Source organism: Myxocyprinus asiaticus, chromosome 6 (assembly GCF_019703515.2).
Source record: "Myxocyprinus asiaticus isolate MX2 ecotype Aquarium Trade chromosome 6, UBuf_Myxa_2, whole genome shotgun sequence".
NCBI lineage: Eukaryota > Metazoa > Chordata > Actinopteri > Cypriniformes > Catostomidae > Myxocyprinus > Myxocyprinus asiaticus.
In genome coordinates this window covers 52,364,335-52,392,021 of record NC_059349.1, presented here as the reverse complement: position 1 = coordinate 52,392,021, position 27,687 = coordinate 52,364,335, and the positions used below count along the sequence as shown (strand labels likewise).

Sequence of the window (27,687 nt, the reverse complement as noted above, 5' to 3'; positions counted from 1 at the left end):
TCTTCCCCTGGCTCACTCGGTGCACCTCAAAGAGGATTACAACAGCATCAAGACTTTGCTGGACACCTTGAAGTATGATGAGTATGGCTGGGAGGTCATAGGAGACTTCAAAATGGTGGCATACCTGATGGGTCTCCATGATGGTTTTACCAAGTTTCCCTGCTATCTTTGCCTTTGGGACAGCAGGGACACCAAGGCGCACTATCACAGGCGGGACTGGCCACAGCGGACCGAGTTCTCTGTGGGGAGAAACAACGTCAAGTGGGAGCTACTGGTGGACCCCCAGAAGGTGATGATGCCACCACTGCACATCAAACTGGGCCTTATGAAACAATTTGTCAGAGCTCTAGATAAGGAGTCGGCAGTCTTCAAGTACCTTCAAGACTTCTTCCCTAAGCTGTCTGAGGCAAAGGTCAAAGCCGGTGTCTTCGTCGAACCACAGATAAAGAAGGATTTTGGATTCAAATGTTGTTTTTTTCTGACTTTATGTGAACGGAAAGACACAAATTCGCCTGTTTTATCATTGGAAATAGGTAAATTCAAAATATCACTGTCCTGGTCACAAAAGCAAAGTTTGTGGGGAATAATAGCCATTTTCTGTACTTTTGAGGCATAAGCAATTAGGAAATAACACTTACTACCCAGAAACAAAAACTGTGTTATATAGTGTTATGAATTGCACATGTTAAAAGAATGCAACGATGAAAAATTACGTTTGCGCTTTAATGTTACACACTTTTTTAGAGTATGTTTTATGCCTAAATTATGATAGAATCTTCGTTTGGGCAAACTATATTTTTAAATACAAAAATATGCTATACTTTCATAAATTATATTTTAAAATCTAAATATATATATATAGTTTTATCAAATTTGGCACAACAAGCAAGAAATACACACTTCTTATACAGTATCTTAAACCAGCTCTCTTACACACACAGTATGAATAAAATGCACAGAGGAAAACAATTATTATATTTTTTTATTTTTATTTTCATCAGTTATATATATATATATAATATGTGTGTGTGCGTGTGTGTATATATATATATATATATATATTTATTTATTTATAATTTTTTTTTTCTGAGACATTTTATATGCACATATGCCCATAGATACACTGTATGCAACACACACATTTGACACAAATTGAACTACAGTGTTCACAGTGGGGTACAGACATCAGTACACAATCAGAGGAAGAAGAAGAGGAATTCTTCATTCAGTCTGTATAACAACATTTTCTCCCTCAAACAGAGAAACTTAGTCCACTTCAGAAACTCGTTCACTCGCACAGTCCAAAAATATTCCTTCATTTGACTCATATTCACTCTTGATCCATAAATGGATCCTTTGGCAGTTTATAACAGTATTGGCCAGTATTGTGTTACATTTTATTTGAATGTTTTCCCCATCTCTCCAAAAAAAAAAAAAAAAAAAAAAAAACACAATCCCAGCCTGTACAACTTCTAGCGTCTGTCAGCAGAGAAAAGTTTAGCATGGTTGCATAATACCCTGTTGAATGAAGGTGTTCAGTTTGTCATGTCATTCTTTCTTTTGCAATGCCAGATAATGAATATGTCAGCACTAGCCATGTGTACTGACTGGACAGTGCTGTCCACCAATCAAACACGAGAAGCCATTTGCACCTCTGGATGCTTCCTTTTGATAAAGGATATGACAGAAAACTGAAAAGGGGAAACAAATACTGTACACTGCTAATTTTGACAACAGTCAAATACACTATTTTGGGGGTGGGGGGGGGGTGTGATGTTGCAATAAACTTGGCATAAGGTGTGAAATGATCAAATTCAGAATGCATTAGCTTATATGTTACTGTATGCACCGATATATCAGCCACTGATATTTTGTGTTGTATAAAGTTTACAATATTATATATATATATATATATATATATTTTTTTTTTATAATATAAAGCAATAGCTAACCAAATAAATGAAATCCAAAAAACTATGTTGAATGCCTAATATGAATCTGTAATGTCGTAGTATGTCAAATGGGAGTTTTGTTGTTTAGAACTGCAAAAACAGAAGTGAAAAAATAACCATTTTTTCATCAGTCGTCATGTCGTATTTTTAAAATCTTTAAAATCTTTTTTTAACCTTGTATTATTTTTCATTGTGGCTTTCTTAATTTTGGCCTGTTATGTGTTCAATAGATCCAATCCATGTTCAATGAAAAAATAAATAGCTTTTGTACATCATCGTATAATTTTAACGCAAAATTCTTGAGCAAAACGGTGATCTCATGACAAAATAAAGTGGCAAAATGTTTTTATTTATTTATATTTTTAATCAATATCGGCCCAAAATTTCACAGTGCATATCTAATGTACACATAATGTAAGCAAATTTGACTTGTAAAAAACAAGCAAAAATCAGGTTTACATAATGCACTTGACATGGAAGTCTATGGGGCAACACGTTGCACCAAATGTTAATCTCGTCTTTGCAAAGTTTTATCCAATATTTAAATTATAACTTAGTCAATTGTCTTTACAGCTCAAAAAACACATTTCTGTGTGGAAAAATTTAAAATAGCGTTTTAATGAATTTATAAGCTGCACATTTTTGCTTTTAAACGCTCAGGTATACAGTACATGCCCCATTACGGAAGCCCCAAACCTCACTTTGAAAAAAACATTTCACTAGGTGATTTTTTTTTCTTTTAGGTGTCTTAGTGCCTTCCTGAGCCTATGTCCAACAAAAAAGTAAAAAGTCAAAAAGTCAAAAAACAAAAACAAAAATAAATTATCTGAAAAATTATTTTTCTTTCAAAAATCTTTTTTCTAAAATGTTTTTCTCTCTCAGAAATTTATTTTTTTTCTCTCAAACTTTTTTTCTCTCAATATTTTTTTCTCAAAATGTTTTTCTCCTCAAGAGGCAACACACGAGAACCCTTTTTTAATTATTCATTTAATTGTGGGATTTCATGTATTAGTAGACTCAAACATTGTTTCTTTCCTTGATTAAGATTCACAAAACATTATACAACTATAAATCATCAGATCAAGTACCACAGCTGTCATCTGTCACCTTGTTAGCATAAGATTTCATGCTTACTGATAGTGGCACCTAGTGGCCAAGGTTGGTACCGTATGCTAATTGTTAGCTAGCATTTTTTTTTTTTTTTTTTTTTTTTTGAGAGGAAAAAAAATGTTTTGAGAGAGAGAAAAAAAAAGTAGAAACAAAAAATTTTTTTTTTTTTTTTAGTTTTGTTTTTTTTGTAGGACATAGACTCAGGAAGGTGCTAAGACACCTACAATTCTTTTTCATAAGTGCGGTTCAGGGCTTCCATACACCATTGACCTTTATTGTAAGTGCATTACGGTCAACATGTTATTTTGTTTTTGTTTTGTTTTTTTGCAAAATGGATGACGAGTTGAAATTATTTTCTATAGGAATCCATAATTTCCTTAACCCAGGAAATTCCTTTAAAAAATAATTAATATGTAGATAAACTCACTCATGATATGATAGTAAAACCTTCATTCTGGTAAACACTGGCTTTCTGTTATAATCACTCCATTCAAACTTTTTGACGTAATTCATTCAGTAATTTCTTCAGAAATATCAATCACACAGTATATGCTTAAAAAAACTGAGCTCATAATATGGTTTAAATTTCTTCTCTGCATATAAAAAAAAATTAATAAAAATGGATATTTCCGTGTTCATTATTAGTTGTTGAATTATGGGTTTTCATTGCATTTCATCATAGTTGTGTGGAATTGGAAGTCAAAAAGAGAATTTGTTAATTACATGAATGTCTGATTTTCAATTTGTCCTATCAGCTCTTATGCGGGGATGTTTGACCATTTTATCACATAAATGTGAAGAGACTGCAGATAATGCCTTTGTCCTGCACATGTGTAATAATTATTTCCAAACAATCTGACAGACCAGACTGGCTGTTGTCATAGTAACCAGCCAGAGGCTCGCACAAGCCACAATTTATTCTTTGCATTGACTTTGCAACACAATTATGTTCTAATTGCATTGCATGTGATTTGATCAACCTGGTTGTTAGATATTCATAATTTAATTTAAATAAATTCTACATTTTTGGTTCAATCCAGTACAACATTTGCAGTTCTGTATTATAGATATCATAAGAGTACGTAGCTGCAATACGCTATGATCTGATAGCTTATATCCTGTTTTTACACAGCACAATATCACAACATGGCCATCAACATTATTCTAGCTCTTTCTTTTGCTCACTCTCATATTGTATTTGTTTTAATGCTCTACTTCCTGGATGCTAGGAGATGGCAGAGTGCACCAACTGGCATGAAATTTCCCATTGCGACGGTCAATTTTATTTGATGTCTTTTGCTTGTCCTGCTTTTGTCCTCCGTGTGAAGTAACGTGTTTTTTTGTCGTTAAACTCATATAATTTGCTTCAAGTAAAATGAGTAGCTAGCATGTGTTTACAGTACGTTATCTTTTGTTTGTCATCTATTTTTTGCAAGAATTCGATATTTTATACGTCTGTTTTCAAGCACGGTCCCTCTTTAACGGCAAGTGGTGGATTTTGTTTGTATAAGGGAAGACATGTTAAAAAAAAAATCCATTTAATATTAGTATTGACTTATTCAGAACATATAACAGTGCTCGGTGATGGCGTGAACACAAATTCTGTACAAACTTGTTAAAGTCAACATGAAATCAAAATAGACTCTAGTTACTTTCTTAATTCATGTTCCTGGTCTTATTGTGAACGATTAATCAGTGCACATTATTCCAAAGAAATGTTTTGTCTTCGTACTCTTTTATTGAAACTTGCTCCGCCTCTGAAACAACTTTCCTTTTCGGATGATGTCATCAAGCACTCATTTTTTAACCCCTCCCCTTCAACCACTTGGCTCCATTCTAGTAAATAACGCCCACTTTTCGCAATACAATCACTGACGATGAATAAAATCAAGCCCCGCCCTAGTTTTACTTTTCACTTGAAAATACATTAAACTATGGAAGTAAAATGGGTTGTGAATGTTGTTTCATGTTGACTTTAAACACTCTGTCTTGCCTTGGATCACAATTGATCACATTAGCTTTTTAAAAACTCCGGCAATTGCTGTCTTCTCGTAATTCAGTCCCGTCTAGACTCCAGCACTTTTGAACACTAGGTTTCGACCTCTGAATGGACATCCAGTCCTTTTGTTTAGAAAGCACAAGAAGGAAAGATATTGTCCAAAAGGTAGCAGAGAGATACAAAGGCATAATGATAATCATAAACCACCATTATTGGTTTAAAATCAGCTGCTTTTTCCACTCTGCTAGTTCTCTTAGAGAGAGCCTCAACCCTTGAAACGTTCTCACCCTCTTCGTGACACACGTTCAGGCCTTCTGACCAAGGTGACGGTTTCACCATTTGCAGCACCAGCCATTAACAGCCTTCTGATTGGTTTACCCCAAATACGTCAATCATAGGTTACTTGTTGAGGGGCTTGTTGACCTTGGGTGTCCCTGTGCTACTGCCACTGGCGACAATGAGTGTCTGGACAGGCGTGGTGTTGTCGGTTGTCATCTGGTCGGCTGTTACCTTGGCAATCGTGTCCTTTTTGGAAGTGTCAGGTTCCCAGAGGAAAAACTCGTGCAGGAGCGTGTTGACGGTCTCGGGGCATTCCATCATGACCATGTGACTGCCTTCCTCAATCACTTTCAGGAATGCAAACAAGAGGATCTGGAAACAAAAATATTGAACAATAAATCAGCCATAAACAGACCTGTGACGATGCAATCATGTATCAGTACTTTAGATTCCTTGTATTGATATTTCTATTTATTTATATGTGTTATTCTTAGATCCAACATTACTAATAACTACATTTTTTTCAAACTGACTTTTACGTGCTGCATTCTACGTTTCACTGCAGTTTCCTGGTGAAATTAACACGAGGCGATACAACAACTTTGCATTTAATTCACTTTCACACAAATCACGACTACAATGGCTGATTATGACTTTATGAACACTTATTTTTCACACTATTACTCACACACTGCTATGTTATGATATCGAAACAATTTTACAATAATGCATCATTTGAAAAACACATTTTAACGCTTGTATTACAGACCAACCTACAATTACACACTTTTCCCTCTGTGATTAGCTTCCACGGTTTCTCACATGATAGAGTTTCGCCAAACTTGTCAGGTTGTGTACCCAGTGCACTACGGTACAGGTTCGGGAAAAAATAAAACATTGCAGGTACAGTACATACCGTATCAGTTAAAACACAATGGACAAAGCGGTGCCCAAAGAAAGAACTTTCCAAGGTTCGAGATCATAGACGGTGTACTAGGACATCATCCCGCTGTTAGTGGAGAGACAACTCGGGACACCATGGCAGTTACAGTCAGTGAGTTGTCAGTGCTCTCTTATCTTGCTAGCTAGCTAATGTTTACATACGATATAAACTCGATATTCTAGATAACTAAATAACATGATACCTCAGCTTGAGCTTCCCTCTTGCTTGTGAAATGGGCGGGGTGTGTGACGTTGGCACCAGGGCAGCGTGTTAAGGCAATTTTTAAGGCAGTTTTAGGGCAATGCCGCGGGGGCTATTGGCCCAGTGGTGGGAACGCAGATCGATTTGTCACATGGCTCGAGGTCCAAGGGTATTGGACCAGTTGATAGCCCTGGCTCCCACTGGCCCGATAGTGGAAAAGCTGCTAATTAGGGGTTTAGGTGTTGGTTGAGTGTAAGGTGGTCTGTTTTGTTCACCTCTAATTTTGCTTTTACTACACTATTGGTTAGGTTTAGGTTAAGGTTAAAGTTTTAGGTTAGGGAGGTACATTTTACTCATTAAAACTTCCATCTAATAAAACCTCGTCTGATTACGACACCATTTCACTCATTTTTTGGCGCCCACCGCTGGACATTTCACTGGAAAACTGCAGTGAAACGTAATGAAGCACAAATGTTGCCACAGTCATGTCATTTTCATGAGATCAAGCTAAATAGGCATCACACTACTATAGCTACATTGTTAAATGATTTTTACGTGGCTTGTTGTACGTATCGCAGCAGTTTCCTGGTAAAATGAACACTAGAGGTGCTACAACACCAATGACTTTTATTCACTTTCACAAGAACAAGAGTTAAACAGTAGATTATCTGTTAATAAACATTTATTTTTCGCACTGTTCTTCACACAATGCTATCTTATGACATCTAAGCACTTTTACTGTAGCGCATGACTTGAGGCGATACATTTTAACGTTTACATTACATAAACAACTACATTTACAAGCATAGCTCAACTGATAGAGTGCTACACCGGGGTACGGTGAAGGACCGGGGTACGAGTCCTGAAGAGAACACGAGTCGACACATGAGCAGAAAGTGTCATAGAAGCACCATAAAATGCCGTGGTTGCTTCAGAAATTGCATTTTTCATCTCCCATTTACTTTTTGCTCCTTTTTTTGACACTATTGGTTAGGTTCAGATTTAAGGTTTAAGGTAGTAGGGTGAGGTCAGTTTTGTTGATTTAAAACTCAAAGTATTCACCTTAACGTTGTGCGACCCTGTGTCCACATGTGTGGACATTGTACTTTGACGCAGCGCCAACAGAAGTGCCTCTGGTAAGAAATCTCTTCAAGTTTTTTCATAGAAACCTGTTTGGTTGTATAGAGGGGAGACTCTAGTTTTGTTTGATATGCCACTCTATAAAATCCTTTCATTTTCGTCAGCGCACTGATAAACATGATGTCCACATATGAGGATTTTGGGACATTATTCCCTCAAAAGTAGAACAAACATGTTAGTTATTTTGAATAACTTTAAACATTAACACATGTGGGTCATTTCGATTCATTTTAATATACATTTTGTTATATTTTACTTTGTTATCACTGTGCAATACGACTCTATTCATTAACATTAGTAAATGCATTCCTATTTATTCACTGTGCATTTTCACACAGAATAAATGGGTTCATCCAAAAGCTGAAAAATGTTGCTTTCACAGGGTTTATATGGAGTTAGGAAGAAAATAAGGTGCATTTCGAACCGTTCTGAGACCAGTGAAGACAGACAGCACACTGGAGGTTAAGTCATTCACTAAATAGGGAGCAAGGGAGCATCCTATAGCTTTCTATGCAGCTAAGTGCATTCACTCCTAAAATCCAACCAAAAGTTCAGTTTCAGGCTGCAGATGATGTTTGGACCACTCAACATGTTTGGCAGACATGGGACAATGTATATAAGTACATAGATTCAGAATTTATAATGCAACATTTTATTTTAACATGGTTGGCAGTGATTGGATGATGCTGGACATTACTTTGAATCAGAATTATTTATTCAGCTTTACAGAACAATCAGCTGTAATGTCTGTAACGTCTCAACCAATTTTTGCATTCTGAAACAGAGGTATATTTCACCCAAAAATGGCAATTCTGTCATCATTTACTCACCCCAGTGTTGATCCAAACCCATTTGACTTTCTTGTGTGGAATACAAAAGAATCCAGAATGTTAGGGACTGACAGCGTCAGTCGCCATTCACGCTCATTGTATGGAAGAAAGATGCAATGAAAGTAAATGGTGACTGAGGCTAATATTCTGCCTAACATCTCCTTTTGTGTTCTATAGAGGAAAAAAAATACAGGGACAACATGGAGATGAATAAATGACAGATTTAAATTTTGGGGGGAAATATCCCTTTATGTTCTGAACGATCAGAAATGTATCTCTGTGTCCCGTAAACATTTAGAATCTAATAGCAGGAAGTCTTCACTGACTGAGTTAAATCAGTAAGCTGTTCAGTACAATGAGACACCAGTCTTTCATTCAGAGAACATCTGTGGACATGCGTAACACTCTTTTACTCATCAAAAGCACAGAGACATGCTTGTGTGCAGGAGGAGAGCCGTTATAACACTGTTAAATTATTGAAACATTATAATGCCATCATATGACACAATGATGACCCCTATTTAAGACCATTACAATTTTGTTGCATTGTGACATTAATGACAATTAAGAACATTTTCCTCCCAAATTATCATTACTGTTATGCATCCAGACATTTTACTTTTGAGTTTTTGCAATTCGAACTATCCTTAATGGGATTATTGTTATTACTGTAATACAAAATTTGTACTGCAATACAGTAAATAAGTTCTGCAATAAAATGTTTTTAATTATTATTATTTTTATTATTTCCCTATTGACTTTTACTTCAGCTGTACAATGATAGCTAGGAATAACACGGCAGTTTTAAATGTATAAACCCAAAGTGAATTAATCATGAATTCAGCTACATGAGTACATGCCAATATTATGAGATAAAGGGGTCTGCGGTATCAAGGTGAAATTGTGTGACACAGCAGTACATCCCAATATGGTTTACTGTCTTACTACATAGGTAACAAATGTACTGTACGTACTTCCTTATCATCTGTGATGTATGTTATTTTAGTACACAGTATGCAAATTGGGATACAGCCAAAAGAAAGTTACTTTATCTTTATGATGTCACACAAGTAATGACCACAGTGCGTGAAAGTTTATTCGGTGTAATGTGTATTGATTTGGTGTGTGCTAACCTCTGCCATTCGCTGATCTTCATCGATGGGCACAAACTTGTCATACATGCCGTGCACTAGAAGTATGGGTACAGTGAGCTCTGCATGATAAACTTCATCGCCCTCCGGCCAATACTGCCCGCTCATCATCGCTCGCAACACGAACGGAGACACGTTAAACGCATTTCCTTCCTTCAGGAGCTGCTTCTCTTTAGCACCCTGTCGCGCGAAACCAGCACTGTGAAGATAGAGGAGAGATGAGGAAAAAAACAGAAAATTAAGATTAGGAAATGGAATGTGAGAAGGAGACAGCAAGAGAAAAAGAGAAGAGGAAAACAAAAGACAAAAATTAAATCTCAATATAAATTTCAGATTAACATTTTCAATTATGGTAATGTTTTTGCATTGCTATGCTAGGGCATTACTAGTCATAATAATACATTTTATTTATATAGTGCCTAAAACCCAAGAAAAAAAAATGTGGCTGTTAGTGGGTTTTTGCTTAATCGCCTACGTCAAAAGAGCCCACCCTGAAGTCTCTATGATGCTGTCCTTGTTCTGGAAGTGTATCTCCCATTCATTCTTTCCATAGGGATTTCATAATAGTCCTAAGCCTTGAACCAAATCAATCAACTTTGATTTTATGTAATTTAATGTAAAAACGTATTTGAAAATCAGACAAAAAGACAAAAGGTACAAGGCTGTTCTTTCGTCTTATGTGAGGGAATGAAGTACAATCCCATGAAGCATTGCGAATGAAATGAATCAAATAAAAAAGGTGGAAAAATAGACAACAACTGATTTAACGTTGTTCATTTTAAGGATAGAAGCAGTAGGCTATACTGAAAGTATATAGCACAATATTGACATATACAAATATACAAGTAGTTTGTAATGGAAATATACAAAACTTGATATTACATTTTTGATTAGAAGAATAGAATCAATATATTTTAATTGTATTGCAAAATATTCAGATATATACAAATATATAAGTAGTGTCAGAGTATAGAGAGAGCGACTTGACTGCGTAATTCACAGTGCATCATGCGAGTCGCTACAGAGCTCTTTTGGAGCGCTTTGTATACCGCGATTTTCTGATTGGTGGAACTTTATCTTCGAGATCATGGGTAGTGTAGTTTTTCCCCAAGAATTCTGCATAAAATTTAAATAACACAGACTAATGGCTTTAACAGAAGCATATACCACCTATTAACATTGATTAACGATTCTCCAAATATTGAATTTATACAAAACCTCAGTTAACACAGTACTATCTAAAAATATGAAATGTCCAATCTTATGGATTGTGTCTTACTTGAGGAAGCTCCAGGCCAGGCACGGGGACAGACAGTGTAGGACGCAGGAGGGCAGTTGGAAGATGGAGCACAAACTGGGTTCCAGTGCCGTGGGGCCTCCTCCATTTATCATCACCACCTTATGCACCTGTTCTGGATACTCGTGAGCCAGGAACGTACAGAACGACACCCTTTACATTAACAAGAAGGGGGTTAGTCCAGAAGTCTCAATATTAACTCAATATTAACAATAACCAAAAACAGTGACTTATACATAAGCAGTCAAATGCTTGACAGTTTCTTGTGGTCCGAAAGACCTTTTGATTTACAGGCTTATGCACAAATATCTGAAATAGGTTTTGTAAACAAATATAATATTGTGCTTATGTGTAAATGTCTTTAATTAAAACAATTGAGCAGATAGTCAAGGAAAAAGCAGTGTCCAGCATACTGTACATGGGAACATATTTTTGATTTGTTAAGCATTCTAGGTAGAGGTCAACCAATAGTGGATTTTGCAGATACCGATAACTAAGGTCGATAACCGATTAATTGGCCAATAGTTTTTCAAATCTATTTATTGTTGCCGATAAACAACTATCGGCACCGATTAATCGGTAAAAATGATATATCGGTCTAACTCTAATTCTAGGTCACTGTATAATTCCCATACTCTTATTTGTCTTATTTTATAGTTTTGATGACTTGAATAAAATTTGGAAAAATATAATAAACAATGAGCATGCATGTCCAAACTTTTGACTGGTAGTCATCACTGCAATGTGGCTACAAAAACTCTTCTTTAGCCTATTGATGATATTTGATATGCATATTTCTCGATAATTACATATTTGCTCAGAAATGGGTTAAAAGTTTTTAAATCAGAGGAACGATTATTTCAACCAAACAGCCGTTGCAGTCAAGTGGATTCAATAAGGCCACATCCACACTTACCTGTTTTTGTTTGAAAACGCATTGATTTTGCTACGTTATGCCTCACATCCACACAGAAACTATGTTTTCCTCCACCAGAAATGGACACTTTTGAAAACAATTATGTTAGGAAACTGAAAATGTAGGTTTCTAAATTAAAACGGATTAATACTGATGTGGCCTAAAGCATGAAGTAAAAATGTAGTTAAAAATAATACATGTATGTTTCCCACAGATTTTTCACTAAATGAAAAGGTAGAATATTTTATATAGTTTCCATTTATATATACTAATATTCAACAACACATACTAAAAACATATGTTTTTACTTTTAATATTTTGTGTGTGTGCACGTGTGCGTGTGTGTGCGTGCGTGTGTGTGTGAAAACTTTTTGGAACCACATTGAATGTTATTCTTATGTTGACTTATTATTGTGAAACCCAATCAAGTTTATTATAATATAATACTGAATTATTATTTTGAGTATTAGATTTGTTTTAAACAATAGTATTATATTTCTATGATATTTACTTACATTTTACCTGAAGCTATTATAAACTGAAAGTGTAACGTGTATTAAACTGTTTACAATGTTCCTCAATACAAGTACGGTGAAACACTTTAATCTCTTTCTTTTCTGTAATACGGTGTCACGTTTTTAAATTTGTATAATAACTCGTAGTGGTTAAAAATCTTTGGAATTGTGCTAATTTGTGAACCTACAGCATTAGTCTTATGATGCGCTCTTTAGGAAACGTTGTTGCCAAAAAAAAAAAAAAAAAAAAAAAGTTTACGATATTGCTTAATTTTACACAGCCAGCAAAAATATTGCAATAATTTAATGAATATTCAATACATCACCCAGCCCTTCTGGTAGTGTATAGTGCAAAAATGTGCAACAAATTCATTGAGATAGTCCTACCCGTAGGAGTGACCAATTAGGATGTTCCTTTTTCTTGCATATCTCTTAAATATGGCACGCAGATCCTCTGCTAGGGCATAGAAAGTGTAAGCCGCCGCTATCTGAGGGGCGGTACTAGCGCCATGCCCTGCCAAATCAGGGGCGATGACTTCGTAACCCAACCGTGAGAAGAAATCAAGCTGACTGCCCCAGATATCGAGCGAACCGCCAACACCGTGGATGAAAAACAGTGCCACATCTGAGTGCGTCCCCTTACAGCTGCTGATGCAGCGCTCCATATCGATTATCACAGTACGCTTCGGTTTCCGTCGCCGACGCCTGGGTGGAGGAGCAGGTTTCTGCTGATCTGAGGTGGGAAGAGGTGGAGCAGGTTTGGGATCAGGTGATGATGGTGCAGTGGTGTAGTCGGACAGCTCCACCTCTACCATGCTGCACGGTTCCACGTCACCGTTCTGGCACTGCAAGATCTCGGAGTGGAGAACGTCGCCCAGGTTCTCGATTACGAGTTGCCCGTTGCGGTACACTGTGATCTTGCGTTTGCAGTGGACAGTGTTGCCCGGTTCTGGTTGCGATTCGGTAGTTGCGGGGCGTTCTGGGAGGATGTGGCGCACACGTAGCACCCGACCCGGCTTTACCTCCACAAACTCGAATCCGTTAGACGGTTTCCCATCAGACGACTCAACCGGCAGAACGACGCCATTGGTCTTTCCCATCAGACAGCAGAAGATGCTCTCAGTGATGCTGGTCAACATGATGCTTGATTACCTGAGAACACACAATTAAACACAATCAGGATGATGGTTTAATTTTTTTCAATGTTAAAATACTTCACATTATTAAAATGAATGGTCAATGCAGTTGCAACAGTATAGCATAATATTCAGGAGTCTTAGCCCAGAAACATTCTTTGCGCAAGTATGTGTAACTGGTCCTGCTCGACCTGCTCCAAGCGGGATTTGAACTGGCGTCAGCCGGCATGGGAGGCGGGTGTGCTAACGAGGAGGCTAAAGCCTCTAGCGTCAGTCATTAGTGCGCCTCTTAAGGCCAGGGGAGGGAGGTTTACACATGCCGCTCAGCTATCACGTACCAGCTGGCTCCAGTTACATACACAAACTCAGACCCAAGAATCCCCTTGCCATCCCACAGTCCGGTTGAACATGCTTAATACACAGGTAAACAGTCCAGAAAGGCTAACCAAGTAAATCCGATAGGCAGAAGGGTAATCCAGTAAACAGGCAATAAATACACAAAACTCACAAGCAGGCTGCGAAATACGAGAAACAGGCAGGAGTCAAAACACAGGGAAAACAGGATGGGTAAATAACGCTCAGAAATGTTGACAAGGCAAACAAGACTTCGCACTGAATGTGAGAAAACAGGGAACTTAAATAACCAGAGTTAATGTGAAACAAGTGTGAGAGTAATCAGTCTGAGCAGAAGATTTATGGGAAATGTAGTTTGTGAGATGTTAATACAGATGGTGACCTCTGGCGGCGTACAGGAGAGGTAGAAGTTGCCGCAGGTGTAACAGAGCCCCCTCCCTGCGAATGGCTTCTGACATGAGGAGGTTGTCTGCGTCGGGGTCTACCTCAACCTCTGGGAGCGAGATGATTAGGAAAATTGTGGTGGAATTCAGCGATGAGAGCAGGATCTAGAATGTCCTCTGAGTTCGTCCAGGAATGCTCCTCCAGGCTGTAGCCTTCCCAGTCCACCAAGTATTGAAGCGTCTGACCCCGGCGCAGAGAGTCCAGGAGCTTGTATAACCGAAAGGCTTCCTCTCCATCAATGAGGAATGGAAGGGGTCTCTGGGGGTCTTGAGGGTCCTCCTCTCTCTGAGGCGCCGCGGGTTTGAGCAGAGAAACATGAAAGGTGGGGGAAACATGGTAATTAGCAGGGAGCTGAAGTTTAAATGATAGTGGATTGATTTGACGAAGAATCTTGAAAGGACCCACATACATGGGACTTAGTTTCTTGCACAGCAGTCGCAGATGAAGATCTCGGGTAGATAGCTAAACCCATTGTCCAGGAGCATAATTAGGGCCAGGGCCCGATGGAGATTGGCCTGTTCACTCTGTCGGCGAATGGCATGCTGTAAGTGGACGTGAGCTTGATCCCAGATAGTCTCACTGCACTGCATCCAATCGTCACCTGCAGGTACATCGGATGGCTCCCTGGACCAGGGAAAGAAAACCTAGGATACACTTGAATTGCATGGTTCTGGTAGCTGGTTTGAATAGTGAGTTCTGAGCATATTCTGCCCAGGGCAGGAAATGGCTCCAGTTGTGCTGGTTGACTTGACAGTAGGCCTGGAGGAATTTACCAAGGTCCTGATTTAGACATTCGGCTTGACCATTGGATTGAGGATGGTAACCAGAGGTTAGACTAACATTGACGTTGAGCAATTTGAAGAATACAGACCAGACTCGGGAGGTGAATTGGGGACCATGGTCAGAGACAATGTCTTCAGGTAGGCCATACCAGTGGAAGACATACTGAAACAGGTTCTCAGCACATTCCATAAATGAGGGGAGCTTGGGCAGAGGGATAAATCTACAGGCCTTAGAGAAGCGGTCTACCATGGTTAAGATGGTAGTAAATCCTTGAGAGTTGGGTAGATCTGTGATGAAATTTAAAGCGATATGGGACCAAGGACGTCGAGGGGCAGGTAGAGGCTGAAGGAGACTAGACAGCAGCTGTCGAATAGATTTAGAGGTGGCACACACATTGCAGTTTTTTATATAGTCAGCGACCTCAGTCACTAGGTTCTCCCACCAAAACTGGTTTTGCACTAACCTGCAAGTAGCTTGAACGCCTGGATGTCCCGAGTAGGCCGAGTCATGAACCCACTGTAGTACTCTGTTGCGTAAGGAGCTGGGAACAAAGACCTTATCTGGAGGGCAGTCAGCGGGAGTGGGTTCTTGGTTCTGAGCTTGGGTGATGTCTGCCATTATGTTCCATTGTACGGTAGCAACAATGAGAGTAGGTGGGATAATGGAAGTCACAGGGTTGTTGCCAGTAGTGGACCCATAAATGCGAGACAGGGAGTCGGCTTTGGTGTTCTTGGAGCCAGGTCGAAAGGTGGTGGTGAACTCGAACCTGGAGAAGAGGGACCATCGAGCCTGACAAGGATTTAAACGTTTAGCAGACTGAATGTATTCCAGGTTGCGATGATCCGTGATTAACAGAAAAGGATGACGAGCTCCCTCTAGCCAATGTCTCCACTCCTCAAAAGCCACCTTCATGGCTAAGATTTCTCGGTTGCTAACATTGTAGTTTCTCTCCACAGCAGATAACTTGCATGAGTAGAAGGCACAGGGATGAAGTTTAGTGGGAGATCCTTGTCGTTGGGAGAGTACCGCAACAACTCCTGAGTCAGAGGCATCCATTTCCAGCACGAAGGGTTGAGTGGGGTCTGGATGATGGAGAGTGGGGGCAGTAGTAAAGCATCATTTGAGGTTATCGAAGGTTTGATGAGCAGGAGGTGTCCAGTTAAGTTTCTGGGCTTTACCACGGAACAATGAGGTGAGTGGGTTAGCCACTGAGCTGAAACCTCAGATGAATCATCTGTAGAAGTTGGAAAAACCAAGGAAGCGCTGTTGTTCTTTGACTGACACAGGAAGTGGCCACTGCTGCACGGCTTGTACCTTGGAAGAGTCCATGGTGACCCCCTCGGGAGAGATGACATATCCCAGAAAAGAGATGGTAGGCTGATGAAACTGACATTTCTCTATCTTGGCATATAGTTGATGTTGGATAAGGCGATTGAGCACCTCTCTGATGTATTGAACGTGCTCATCGAGGAAAGAAGAGTATATAAGAATGTCATCTATATATACTATAACCCATTTGCCAATGAGATCGTGAAATATGTCATTTACAAAGGCTTTGAAAACAGATGGACTGTTGGAAAGTCCGAAAGGTATTACCTGGTATTCGTAGTAGCCAGTGTGTGTAGAAAAGGCAATCTTCCATTCATCCCCCTCCCGGATGAGGATTAAATTGTAGGCATTACGAAGATCCAGTTTGGTGTAGAACTGCTCTAATGCTGCTGGTACCAGAGGGATAGGATAGCGATATTTGATGGTGACTGAGTTCAGGCCTCGATAGTCAATGCATGGACGAAGATCCCCATCCTTCTTTCCTACGAAGAAGAATGTAGCAGAAGCAGGAGTAGTGGATGGTCGAATGAATCTTTTTTCAAGAGATTCCGAAATGTACTCCTCCATGGCTTTAGTCTCAAGTTCAGATAAGGGGTATATCTGTCCACGTGGAGGAGAGGAGCCTGGCAGAAGGTCAATGACACAATTGCAGGAACGGTGAGGAGGAAGCTGAGTAGCCTTGGCTTTGCTGAATGCCTCCTGGAGATCCGAATAACAATGTGGTAGGATTGAACTCTCCTTTTCAGGGAGGATCATCGTGGTGCTTACAGGAGGGAGAGAGATGGGTTCAGGAAGGTTTAGGCAAGACTGGAAACAGGAAGCACTCCAACGAGTGATTTGTCCATCTCTCCAGGAGATCTCAGGGTTGTGAAGTCTCAGACATGGCAGGCCAAGAATAATCTGGTTCTTAGGAGAGTGAGTGACGAGGAACTGAATTTCCTCATGATAAAAGAGTCCAACTTAAAGATGAATGGGATGGGTGATTTGTTGAATCTTGCCAGAGCCCAGGGGTCATCCGTCTAGCACAGAGACATGTAAAGGAGGGACACATGGGACAAAAGACATATTAAGGCTCGTGGCGAGAGCCAGGTCAATTAAGTTACCTGGAGCCCCTGAATCTAAAATGGCAGACAATTGATGTTCATTGTTTTGAACATGCAACATGAAAGAAAGTTCAAACTGTTCAGTAAGAATTAAGTTTGGAAGTTCTGAACTCACCGCTGCATCCCCCTTCCTAGGGGGACGAGTTGGGTAGGCAGTAAATGTCCCGACTGTCCGTAGTAGATACATAATCTCTCTTGGAGATAGCGTCATCGTTCCTCAGAGGAGAGAGAAGAAAGGCCCACTTGCATGGGCTCGTGATGACTGGTTGCAGCGATGTCAGAGTGAAGTGACTGTAGAGAACTGACTGGATGACAGGTTTTGATCAGATTAGCCAAGCGAATGGCTAGTTTGAATTCATCGAGAGATCTCCCCTCATCACGACATGCTAGCTCAGATTGAAGATCAGGATTTAACCCCTGATGGAACAACAGCTTCAATGTGTCCTCCACCCACAAAGTTTGCACTGCTAGCGTATGGAAAGATAAGGCGAATTCAGCAACAGACTTCTTCCCCTGTTTTAAACTCAATAGAAGTTCTCCCAGGTCCTTCCCCCCCTCAGAATGCTCAAAAACCTCCCTTAAATGAGCTAGGAAGTCAGCAAATGAACCCTTTAAAATGTTTTCATGACTCCAAACTGCCGTAGCCCAGTCTAGTGCTTTTCCTGACAGCAATGATACAATGAAGGAAACATGAGCTTCATCATTGGGAGACATTAGAGGTAGTTGAGACAGAAAAAGTTCACATTGTAAGAGAAATCCTCGACACTTATTGGGTGATCCGTCAAACTTCTCAGGAAGCGAGAGTCGAGGATAAACAACTGTTGCAGAGTTCGTTGTGCTGCAGGCAGAGTTGTTAGTGGAAACCCCTTTCAGAGATACTTGCGGGTTTGGCTGCACGGATCTAAAGAGTTCTTCCGTGATTGAGGTGAGCTTGCACAGCTGCTGATGGTGATTGTTAAGCATGGCTGCTTGCGCTGAAACAAGCTTGTGTAACTGCTGGAAAGCTGCTGGATCTAAGTGTGGCGAAGTCTTCTGTAGCGAGGATGCCGAGGCACGAGTTTTAAGATCCATATGCAGTTTTAATAACAGTATAAATAGTAAAACAAAGTAACAAAACAACAAAGAAAACAAAAGGCAGGCAGTGTTTCGGTACACAGGCAGACAGTCCAGGAAGGGTAACCAAGTAAATCCGATAGGCAGAAGGGTTATCCAGCAAACAGGCAATAGTTCGATACACAGGTAAACAGTCCAGAAAGGCTAACCAAGTAAATCCGGTAGGCAGAAGGGTAATCCAGTAAACAGGCAATAAATTCACAAAACTCACAAGCAGGCTGGGAAATACAAGAAACAGGCAGGAGTCAAAACACAGGGAAAACAGGATGGGTAAATAACGCTCAGAAATGTTGACAAGGCAAACAAGACTTTGCACTGAATGCGAGAAAACAGGGAACTTAAATATCCAGAGTTAATGTGAAACAAGTGTGAGAGTAATCAGTCTGAGTGGAGGATTTATGGTAAATGTAGTTCGTGAGATGTTAATACAGATGGTAACCTCTGGCGGCGTACAGGAGAGGTAGCAGGCGTCGTAGGTGTAACAGCACCCACCTCCCACACCGGAGACGCTGGTTTGAGTCCCGTTCGGGCAGGGTGACCAGGGCCGGTTACATTTACATGACCGATAACTGCAGAACCAATATTTAATAACTGTTTTATTTATGCCTTTTTGCACAGTGTTAACCAAATAATCATTACAACAATAATTGTTTACAACAACAAAAACATAGTCAAAACACTGCTTTTTATTACAGAGATATTACAATGTTTACTGTAGTTATGATTGCAGAAAACAAAGTAAATGTTACAGTATATGTTAACATAACTTCAGGACTTTTGCACAAGTGGATTTGTTAAAAGCTCTCTGCCTATGGTGACCAAAATAACATTAAGTTAGTTTATCGGTGAACACAACAGTTTCCTGTTGAACACTTAATAGAATAATGGTGTCTTTGGATGCTTAGATGCTATTCTTTACATCCCCACCAGATGGCAGCATTTACAGTATCTGTAAACTCAAAACGCTAACCGATTTAGCAAAAAAGTGTAAATATCGGTAAAAAAAAAAAATTCAAAAAAATCAGTAAAACCAATTATCGGTCGATCTCTAGCGTCAAATATTGTATGTTTAGCTCTTTAAAGTGAACATGAAATCAAAATTGTTAATACATGTTCCTCGTCCTATTTTGAATGATTCATCAATACGCGTTTTTCCAATGAAGAAAATTATTTATATTTGTAATCTTTCAACAAAATGTAAAAACAAGACTTCTTCATTTTCACCCCCTCCCCTCGAACCTCCTGTCCTACAGAGATGACTTTCACAATCCTATCAATTCAAAATAAATAAAATCAAGCCTACATTTATTTTTCAATGATTGTGGCATCCTGTTTCTTTGGAAATACTACACATTACAGAGGTTGCAAACACCAGTATTTCACATGTTCCAGGGTTATGAGGAGGAAACCAGTCCATGATGTTCTTCTAAGTGAATTTCACCCAGTTAGGTAAATCTCCCTTGCAACATTTTATCTCCTGTTACACTAATGCAGTGTTGTTTTATTGTGGTTGGTATTGCAGAATTCCCTCCAGTCTTTCTGTGATGTTCAAAACTTGCTGTGCTACACAACAGAAGCGCTGCATTGCTGTTACTGCGAGTGACATTATGACAGCTGCGTTCAGCACTCAAACGGTCAGTGCTTTAACAAAGACACCATGAAAAACACAAACACACACAGTAGAGAGAGAACTAGAGAGCCTGTACTGTTTACATGAACAAAGACACTTTCTATCTTCATTTTTTGAAGATGCATTTTTTGAAAAAAAATAAAAATAAAAATACAAATATATATATATATATATATATATATATATATATATATATATATATATATATATATATATATATATATATATTTATTTTTTTTTTTTTTTTTTTTCCAGTATTTCTTACTGGGAAAAAAAGTATTAATACTCAGTAAGAAAATTTTTTTTTGCAGTGTACTATGTCAACAATTGACTCATTTGTGTATAGTTATATTTCTCTTAAAGAAAGAGCAAGCTCTAAGCACAAAAATTCCCTTTCGGAAAAATACTAAAATGCACACACACTCGCCCATGCAAAACATTGCAGGCAAAAGCATGTGAAAAAATGGCATAAGAATACGCTGCATAATGCATAGATCTCAGCAGTGGAATCCTGAAGAAGATGTGATGATTCACATCATGACCTAGACAAATATCTAAAAATACCTCAGGCTCTTCCAGCGTGTTTCCCTTGGGAACTAATGGAGAAAGCCGCCCATATCAGATGACCCCTCTGATACCTGCATACAAATCTGTGCTGCTGGGATTGTCTCTTAGTCATAAATGGTCTTCTGCAAAGCATCCTTTCTTTAAGACGGTTTATTCTGTGTCGGCTACTTTAAATATAGCCAGGCCAAGGGCTATGGGATGTTCAGAACAGCTCAGTATGTGTTGGATGTGTTTTGGATACATTTTGTGCAAAAAGCCTAGCTAGAATTGTTATTATGAGTGCAATTTTCTTGCACAGTGACTCAAACTTGAGTAAAAAAAAAAAAAACTTGTCTAGTGTCTGATTGCATTTTTCACAGATGGAAATTGTGTATTTTAGTGTATTTTGTGTATTGAGTGTAAGGGTATAAATTAATCTGTGGTGTAGAGTCCAACCAAAATAAACACAATAAATGTACGCTAGAGCTCTCATATTGCAATGTAATAAAATGAAGAAAAAAAAAATAAAAAAAATTCCCTAAGACTAACGTTGAAGGAGAAACTGGAGTCATATCATATTATAGAGTCTTGAGCGTGAACTCTTTTGACTTGGGCCAGTAAACAACGATGTAGAAGGTCCTTTGCAACCGCATTTCAATGAGCTAAAAAAACCCAGAACACCTTAGCAACCTGTCTGTTCCTTTTGTCTATCTGTCTGTATGTTTTATATCTGTCTGTCTGCATGTCTGTCTATATGACTGTCGTTCGTTTAGTCTACCTGTCTGTCTGTCTGTATGTTCATTCAGCCTGTCTGTCTGACTTTTTTAACTGTCTGTCTGTTTGTTCGTTCTGTCCATCTGACTGTATATCTTTCTATCTGTATGTTTGTTCACTCTGTGTGTATATGTTTTATATGCCTATCTGCCTGTATATCTATCTATCTCTCTGTCTGTCTGTTCTGCCAGTTTGTCTGTATGTCTGTCTTTGTATTATTTCATTCGTTCTATCTGTGTATGCAAATGTTTATTTGTATGTCTGTCTATCTGTGTATCTATCTATCTATCTGTCTGTCTATTAATTCTGTCTGTTGTTTGGTCTGTCTGTCTGTTTGTCTGTCTGTATGTCTTTCGTTCGTTCGTTCAGTCTATCTGTCTGTGTGAATGTTTATATGTTTGTCTGTCTATCTGTGTATCTATTTGCCGTCTGTATGTTTTTATCTGTCTGACTTTCTCTTCATTCTGTCTGTCTGTCTTTGTTTTTATCTGTCTATCTGTCATTCAGTCTGTATATCTGTCTGTCTCTTCTTTCTGTCTGTCTGTATGTTTTATATCTACTTATGTATCTGTCTGTCTATCTGTCTGTCTGTTCAATCTATCTGTCTGTATAATCTGTCTGTCTGTCTGTTCGATCTGTCTATCTGTCTGTATGTTTTTTTATCAGTCTGTATGTCTGTCTTTGTTCAGTCTATCTGTCTGTATAGTTATCTATCTGTTTATCTGTCTTTATGTTTTTATATGTCTGTCGTTCAGTCTGTCTGTCTTTTATCTGTCTGTCTGCCTTTCGTTTGTTCGGTCTATCTGTCTGTGTGAATGTTTATATGTCTGTCTGTCATACAGTCTATCTGTCTGTATATCTATCTGTCTGTCTGTTCGTTCGGTCCATCTGTCAGTATGTTTTATTTATCTGTCTGTCTGCCATTCGGTCTATCTGTCTATATCTGACTGTCTGTCTGTCTGTTCGTTCTGTCTATCTGTCTGTGTCTTTTATCTGTCTGTCTGTCTGCCTGTCTGTTCATTCCGTCTATCTGTCTGTATGTTTCTTATCTGTCTGTCTTCCTGCCTGTTGTTCATTCAGTCTATCAATCTGCCTGTCTGTCTGTCATTCGGTTTATCTGTCTGTATGTCTATCTGCCTGTCTGTTTTTATATGTCTGTCTGTTTATCTGTCTTTTGGTCTATCTGTCTGTATGTTTTTTTATCTATCTATCTATTTGTCTGTCTGTCTGTCTGTCTGTTCAGTCTCTCTGGCTGTCTATCTAAATATCTATTAAGTGTCTTATACGGTTGTATTTGTCACAAAGTGTCACAAACTCATCTGAGATGTTTTGACTTTAGACAACACCATGCACGAGTCGGCAGACAGCAGCTGTCTCTCACTGTGAGAGGAAGTGACACGTAGAACACAGACGCTGCAGCTCTGAGCTTCCTGTACTGCAGCCAGAGAGACCAGCAAACAATAACAACAACATTAGTCATCATTAAGACAATCTCTCTCTCTCTTTGTCTATCTCTTTCTCTCATTTTCATCTGTTCTATTTTCCCCATATTCATCTTGTTGCACCATACATAATTCAGACTATATGAGAGTAGGTTTTTAGCGGTGATGTATTATTAATAATCAAATGAAGAGGCGGTGGCAACCATATTGTTCTTGTCTCAAATGTACTGTCTCACTGCCTTGTGCTTGTAGATATCAGACACTTTATATCATGTGTTTTTTTCTTTTATATTGTGAGATGCTAAGAGATGCTTATACTATAGACAACCTTCATCATTAACATCAAACAAACTGCTACCTGCAGCCACTGTTGCAATATTCAGACTTATAAAAGGTTATCTAGAACCTGATCAACAAGATTTGAGGGCGAAGTGTGTAATTTCTGCACCCCAAATTCACACCATTGGTTGAGCCAATGTTGCTGTGTCGGGGTGGTCGGGAAGCTCAAACAATTAGAGAAATGTTTTAAAAGTGCCACAAAGCCACATTGTTTACACTTTAAGGGAAAATTAACATACGAATAGTTTGCTTGTAATTCTCTTCATATTAAGCTGTGATAGAAGAAAGTATTTTAACATAAAAATTACAGATTTCAGCTTTGAGGTCCTTTCCGGGACCTTCCGGGATCCTCTAGGATTTGCTGTATTTGCTAGAAGCTACTCTTGCACTGTTGGCAGCTTCTGCAGCTGTTAAAGTGTCCAGCTCAGCATCTCCATGAAAATCAATGCCGCAGGGCTGATTCTGCTCAATTAAAACACTGGCAGTTATGCAACGGAGTTAGAAGTCTATCTTTTAAAGGCGAAACAGCCAAAACTGAACTTCTGTCAGTCAAACCCGTTTAGTGGGAGACCGCTATGGCTTTGTGGCGACATTTTTGCAAAATGGCATTACTTGGTTCATTACACGTATCGCGGAAGTTCCGAAGTGAAATGTCTACGGTGTGGCGCTAAAAGCGAGTAAAATTTTTCCCCAAACAGATAAAGTTTTTATGTTAATGCTTGTTTACATCAACACAACCGACCTCCCTACCCTAAACCTTAAACCTAAACCTAACCAATAGTGTCATAAAAAGCAAATGTGAAATGAAAAAGACAATTGCTGAAGCAACCACATTATTTTATGGTGCTTTTACACCGGAAACTGCGGCGAGCCATGTAACAAAAATAATTTTGTAAAAATTTGTACATGTATTAGAACAAACGTCGTATTATACAAACAGCATCCTGATGAAATGCACTTAAATAACCAAATTACACTAAATAACCATTTTATTCAATTTAACATAATAGTTAGGCTATTTCAAAGCTGAAGTATGTCATTTCTGCAACACTAGCGCCACGGAACAGAACTGCAAAAATAAACAATGTTTTCAAAACAGCTTTCTGAATACGTACCTCGTCTGCTGTTGTTCAAACCATCAGAAAGTCTGGGACTAAGTGGGTCGCCCAAAACAAACAGGAATTTATAGTGCCACAGAAACACAGTGTTTACAGTTTTCAAGAAAATTAAACCTATGCATGGCTTACTTATACATTGCTGTGAAAAAGTAGTTGCCCCCTTCCTAATTTCTTCTGTTTTTGTGTATTTTTCATACTAAATTGTTGTAGATCTTCATGTGAGAAATGGCATGAAAATTGTACACAAAATACAGTTTTCAAATATATATATATTATTGAAGCAAAAAAGTTATCCAACACCTATATCACCCATGTGAAAAACTAACTGCCCCCTTAAACTTAATATCTGGTTGTGCCACCTTTAGCAGCAACAACTGCAACCAAACGCTTCCGATAACTGGAGATCAGTCTTTCACAACGCTGTGGTGAAATTTTGGCCCATACTTCTTAGCAGAACTGCTTTAGTTCAGCCACATTGGAGGGTTTAAGGTCCTTCCCGTTTAAGGTCCTGCCACAGCATCTCAATCGGGTTCAAGTCAGGACTTTGACTAGGCCACTCCAAAACTTTAATTTTGCTTCTTTTGAGTCATTCAGAGGTGGATTTACTCCTATGCTTTGGATCTTTGTCTTGCTGCATAATCCAGTTGCATTTGAGCTTCAACTCACGGACTGATGACCGGACGTTCTCCTTTAGGATTTTCTGGTAGAGAGCAGAATTCATGTTTCCCTCAATTATTGCAAGTCGCCCTGAAGCAGCAAAGCATCCCCACACCATCACACTATCACCACCATGCTTGACCGTAGGTATGATGTTCATTTTGTGGAATTCTGTGTTTGATTTACGCCAGATGTAACGGGACCCCTGTCTTCCAAACAGTTCCACTTTCAACTCATCAGTCCACAGAACATTCTCCCAAAAGGTTTGAGGATCATCAAGGTGTGTTTTGGCAAAATTCAGACGAGCCTTAATGTTCTTCTGGGTTAGCAGTGGTTTCCGCCTCGCTGCTCTTCCATGGATGGCATTTTTGGCCAGTGTCTTTCTGATAGTGGAGTCACGAACAGTGATCTTTAGTGATGCGAGAGAGGCCTGCAGTTCCTTGGATATTGTCCTTGGCTTTTTTGTGACTTCCTGGATGAGTCGTCGCTGTGCTCTTGGAGAACTTTTGGATGGTCGGCCACTTCTGGGAAGGTTCACTACTGTGCCAAGTTTTCTCCATTTGGAGATAATGTAATCAGGCAGTAATCAGGCCTGGGTGTGTCTAGTCCAGCTGAACCCCATTATGAATGCAGTTTCATAGATTTGTGGATTTAGTAACTAAGGGGACAAACTTTTTTTTTTCACACAGGCCCAGTTGATATTGGATAACTTTTTTGTTTTAGTAAATAAAATTATCGTTTAAAAACTGTATTTTGTGTTTACTCAGATTGCCTTTGTTAAATGTTAGATTTTGTGTGATTTTTTTTAAACAATGTACTATGAGATATACACAAAAACAGAAGAAATCAGGATGGGGGCAAATACTTTTCACAGCACCGTAGTTGTCTCTGCATATTAAGCTGGTACAGAAGAAAGGATTTTAACACTGAAAAAATCACATACTTCAGCTTTAATTAATTATTATTATTATTATTATTATTATTATTATTATTATATAGTGAATAACACCATAAATAATTTCACAGCACTAGACTTTTGTCCTTGTGAATGTTGCAGGTAAAATAAAAGCATTGAAGTAAAACCCACTTGTATTAATCAAGGCCAGATTTACTAAAACAAGAAACAATGAAACTCTTAATCTACAGATTCAAATCATGTATTACAATAAATGTTTTCTTGGAACAACAGCATGATAAAATGTAGCACTCGATGACCATATCAAAAGAAAATGAAATTAAAACAAAATCTAACAAGTGGTTTAGCCTACATTTTACCCATATATATACATGTATGTATAAGCAGCGTGCCATAATTTTTAACACATTTTAATAAAGGTTTTAAAAATTCACTGAACCAAACCAGAAGTGCCAAAAGTAAGCCAGATTTGGCTCACATCTTGTTACTATCTGGGTCTGTTTTCTTTTGATATTCCTTTAGGAGGAGGTATGAATTAGTCATATTTTGCCCTTGATTTTGCCCTGGTCTTGCAATTGCATGCTGACACAGTTGATTTCAGATGGGGGAAAAAAATGTAATCCTCTAGAAATCCAAAGCAAACAGACCAGTTCATGCATTGCCCCACATTCACCAGGGTGGGAGTGTGTTTTGACGAGTCATCACCTGGGCTGCAATGCAGAACTGGAGTGTGCAGGCAGACACTGCTGCACAGTAGTGCTATAGTAACCTACAACCAGAACACTACATACAGTCCCTACGTAACAAGCCAGGCTATCCACCTGGGTGCCATTAAAGCATGCTTAGAATGTAAATGATTTCATTTGTGAGAGCTAATATATCAAATGTACTGTTTAAAAAAAAAGATGCACTACAGTGCACCTGTGAAAACAACTATTTAAATATTTATAATAATAAAAAGCCTGTGATGCTTTGGAATCATCATTAAAACAGTTTTATTATTTGCCCCATTGCATTCCATTGAGCAGGTGTCATTATGTGATACACTGTAACAGTTCTAAACACGTTTGCATTGATTGATTGCTTGATGCGCAACAAATGTTGCATGTCGAGTCTGCAAAACATGTCGCAGTAGCATGCATACTTACATTATTAAAAGCAAATATTGACATGACTTTGAAATCTAATTCTTACCTGGATCAATGCCTAGTAGACGAATCGGTTTCGTAACCGCGCTAGATTTTAGGATGCACCAATATTTGATGGACGGGTTATGATGTCGCAAAACAAAAATAAAGCATTTATAATATCTCTAATCTGTTGCATTAAGACCAATAATGTCATTTCATAGCAGAACACATGTTTGGTATCGGTTCCGCATTCTAGTCTTGATTTATGCTATTAAAATCTAATTAGACTGAACGCACTCGGATGAAGGTAAATAAAAGGATGCATCGTAATTTAAGCGGTCCAGCGGCGTCTCCGAACATACTGCGTCCGCGCTCAGCATCCTCACGGTTGGGCAATTATTCACCCCAGTGCCCTTGTTTTCTCCTGTAGTCGGGAAGCATGTCTTGGTTCGTTTTCTGCTCGACTGACAGGAGTTATAACGAACTGCAGGGCTTTCATCACTGAATAGTGACCAATACAGAGTCTACTCGTGCTGTTGC

General features: G+C 38.8%; 1 protein-coding gene across 1 annotated transcript; it reads right to left on the bottom strand.

Moving 5' to 3' along the window:
- Positions 1-1,028: 1,028 nt before the first annotated feature.
- On the bottom strand, positions 1,029-27,597 carry abhd8a (abhydrolase domain containing 8a). Its single transcript, XM_051700624.1, has 5 exons — positions 27,212-27,597; positions 12,721-13,485; positions 10,885-11,055; positions 9,588-9,804; positions 1,029-5,712 (listed from the first exon to the last, which is right to left on the bottom strand). The coding sequence occupies exons 2-5, from the start codon at positions 13,470-13,472 to the stop codon at positions 5,461-5,463; spliced, it is 1,392 nt and encodes a 463-aa protein (XP_051556584.1). The 5' UTR covers positions 13,473-13,485; positions 27,212-27,597; the 3' UTR covers positions 1,029-5,460.
- Between the last annotated feature and the right edge of the window lie 90 nt (positions 27,598-27,687).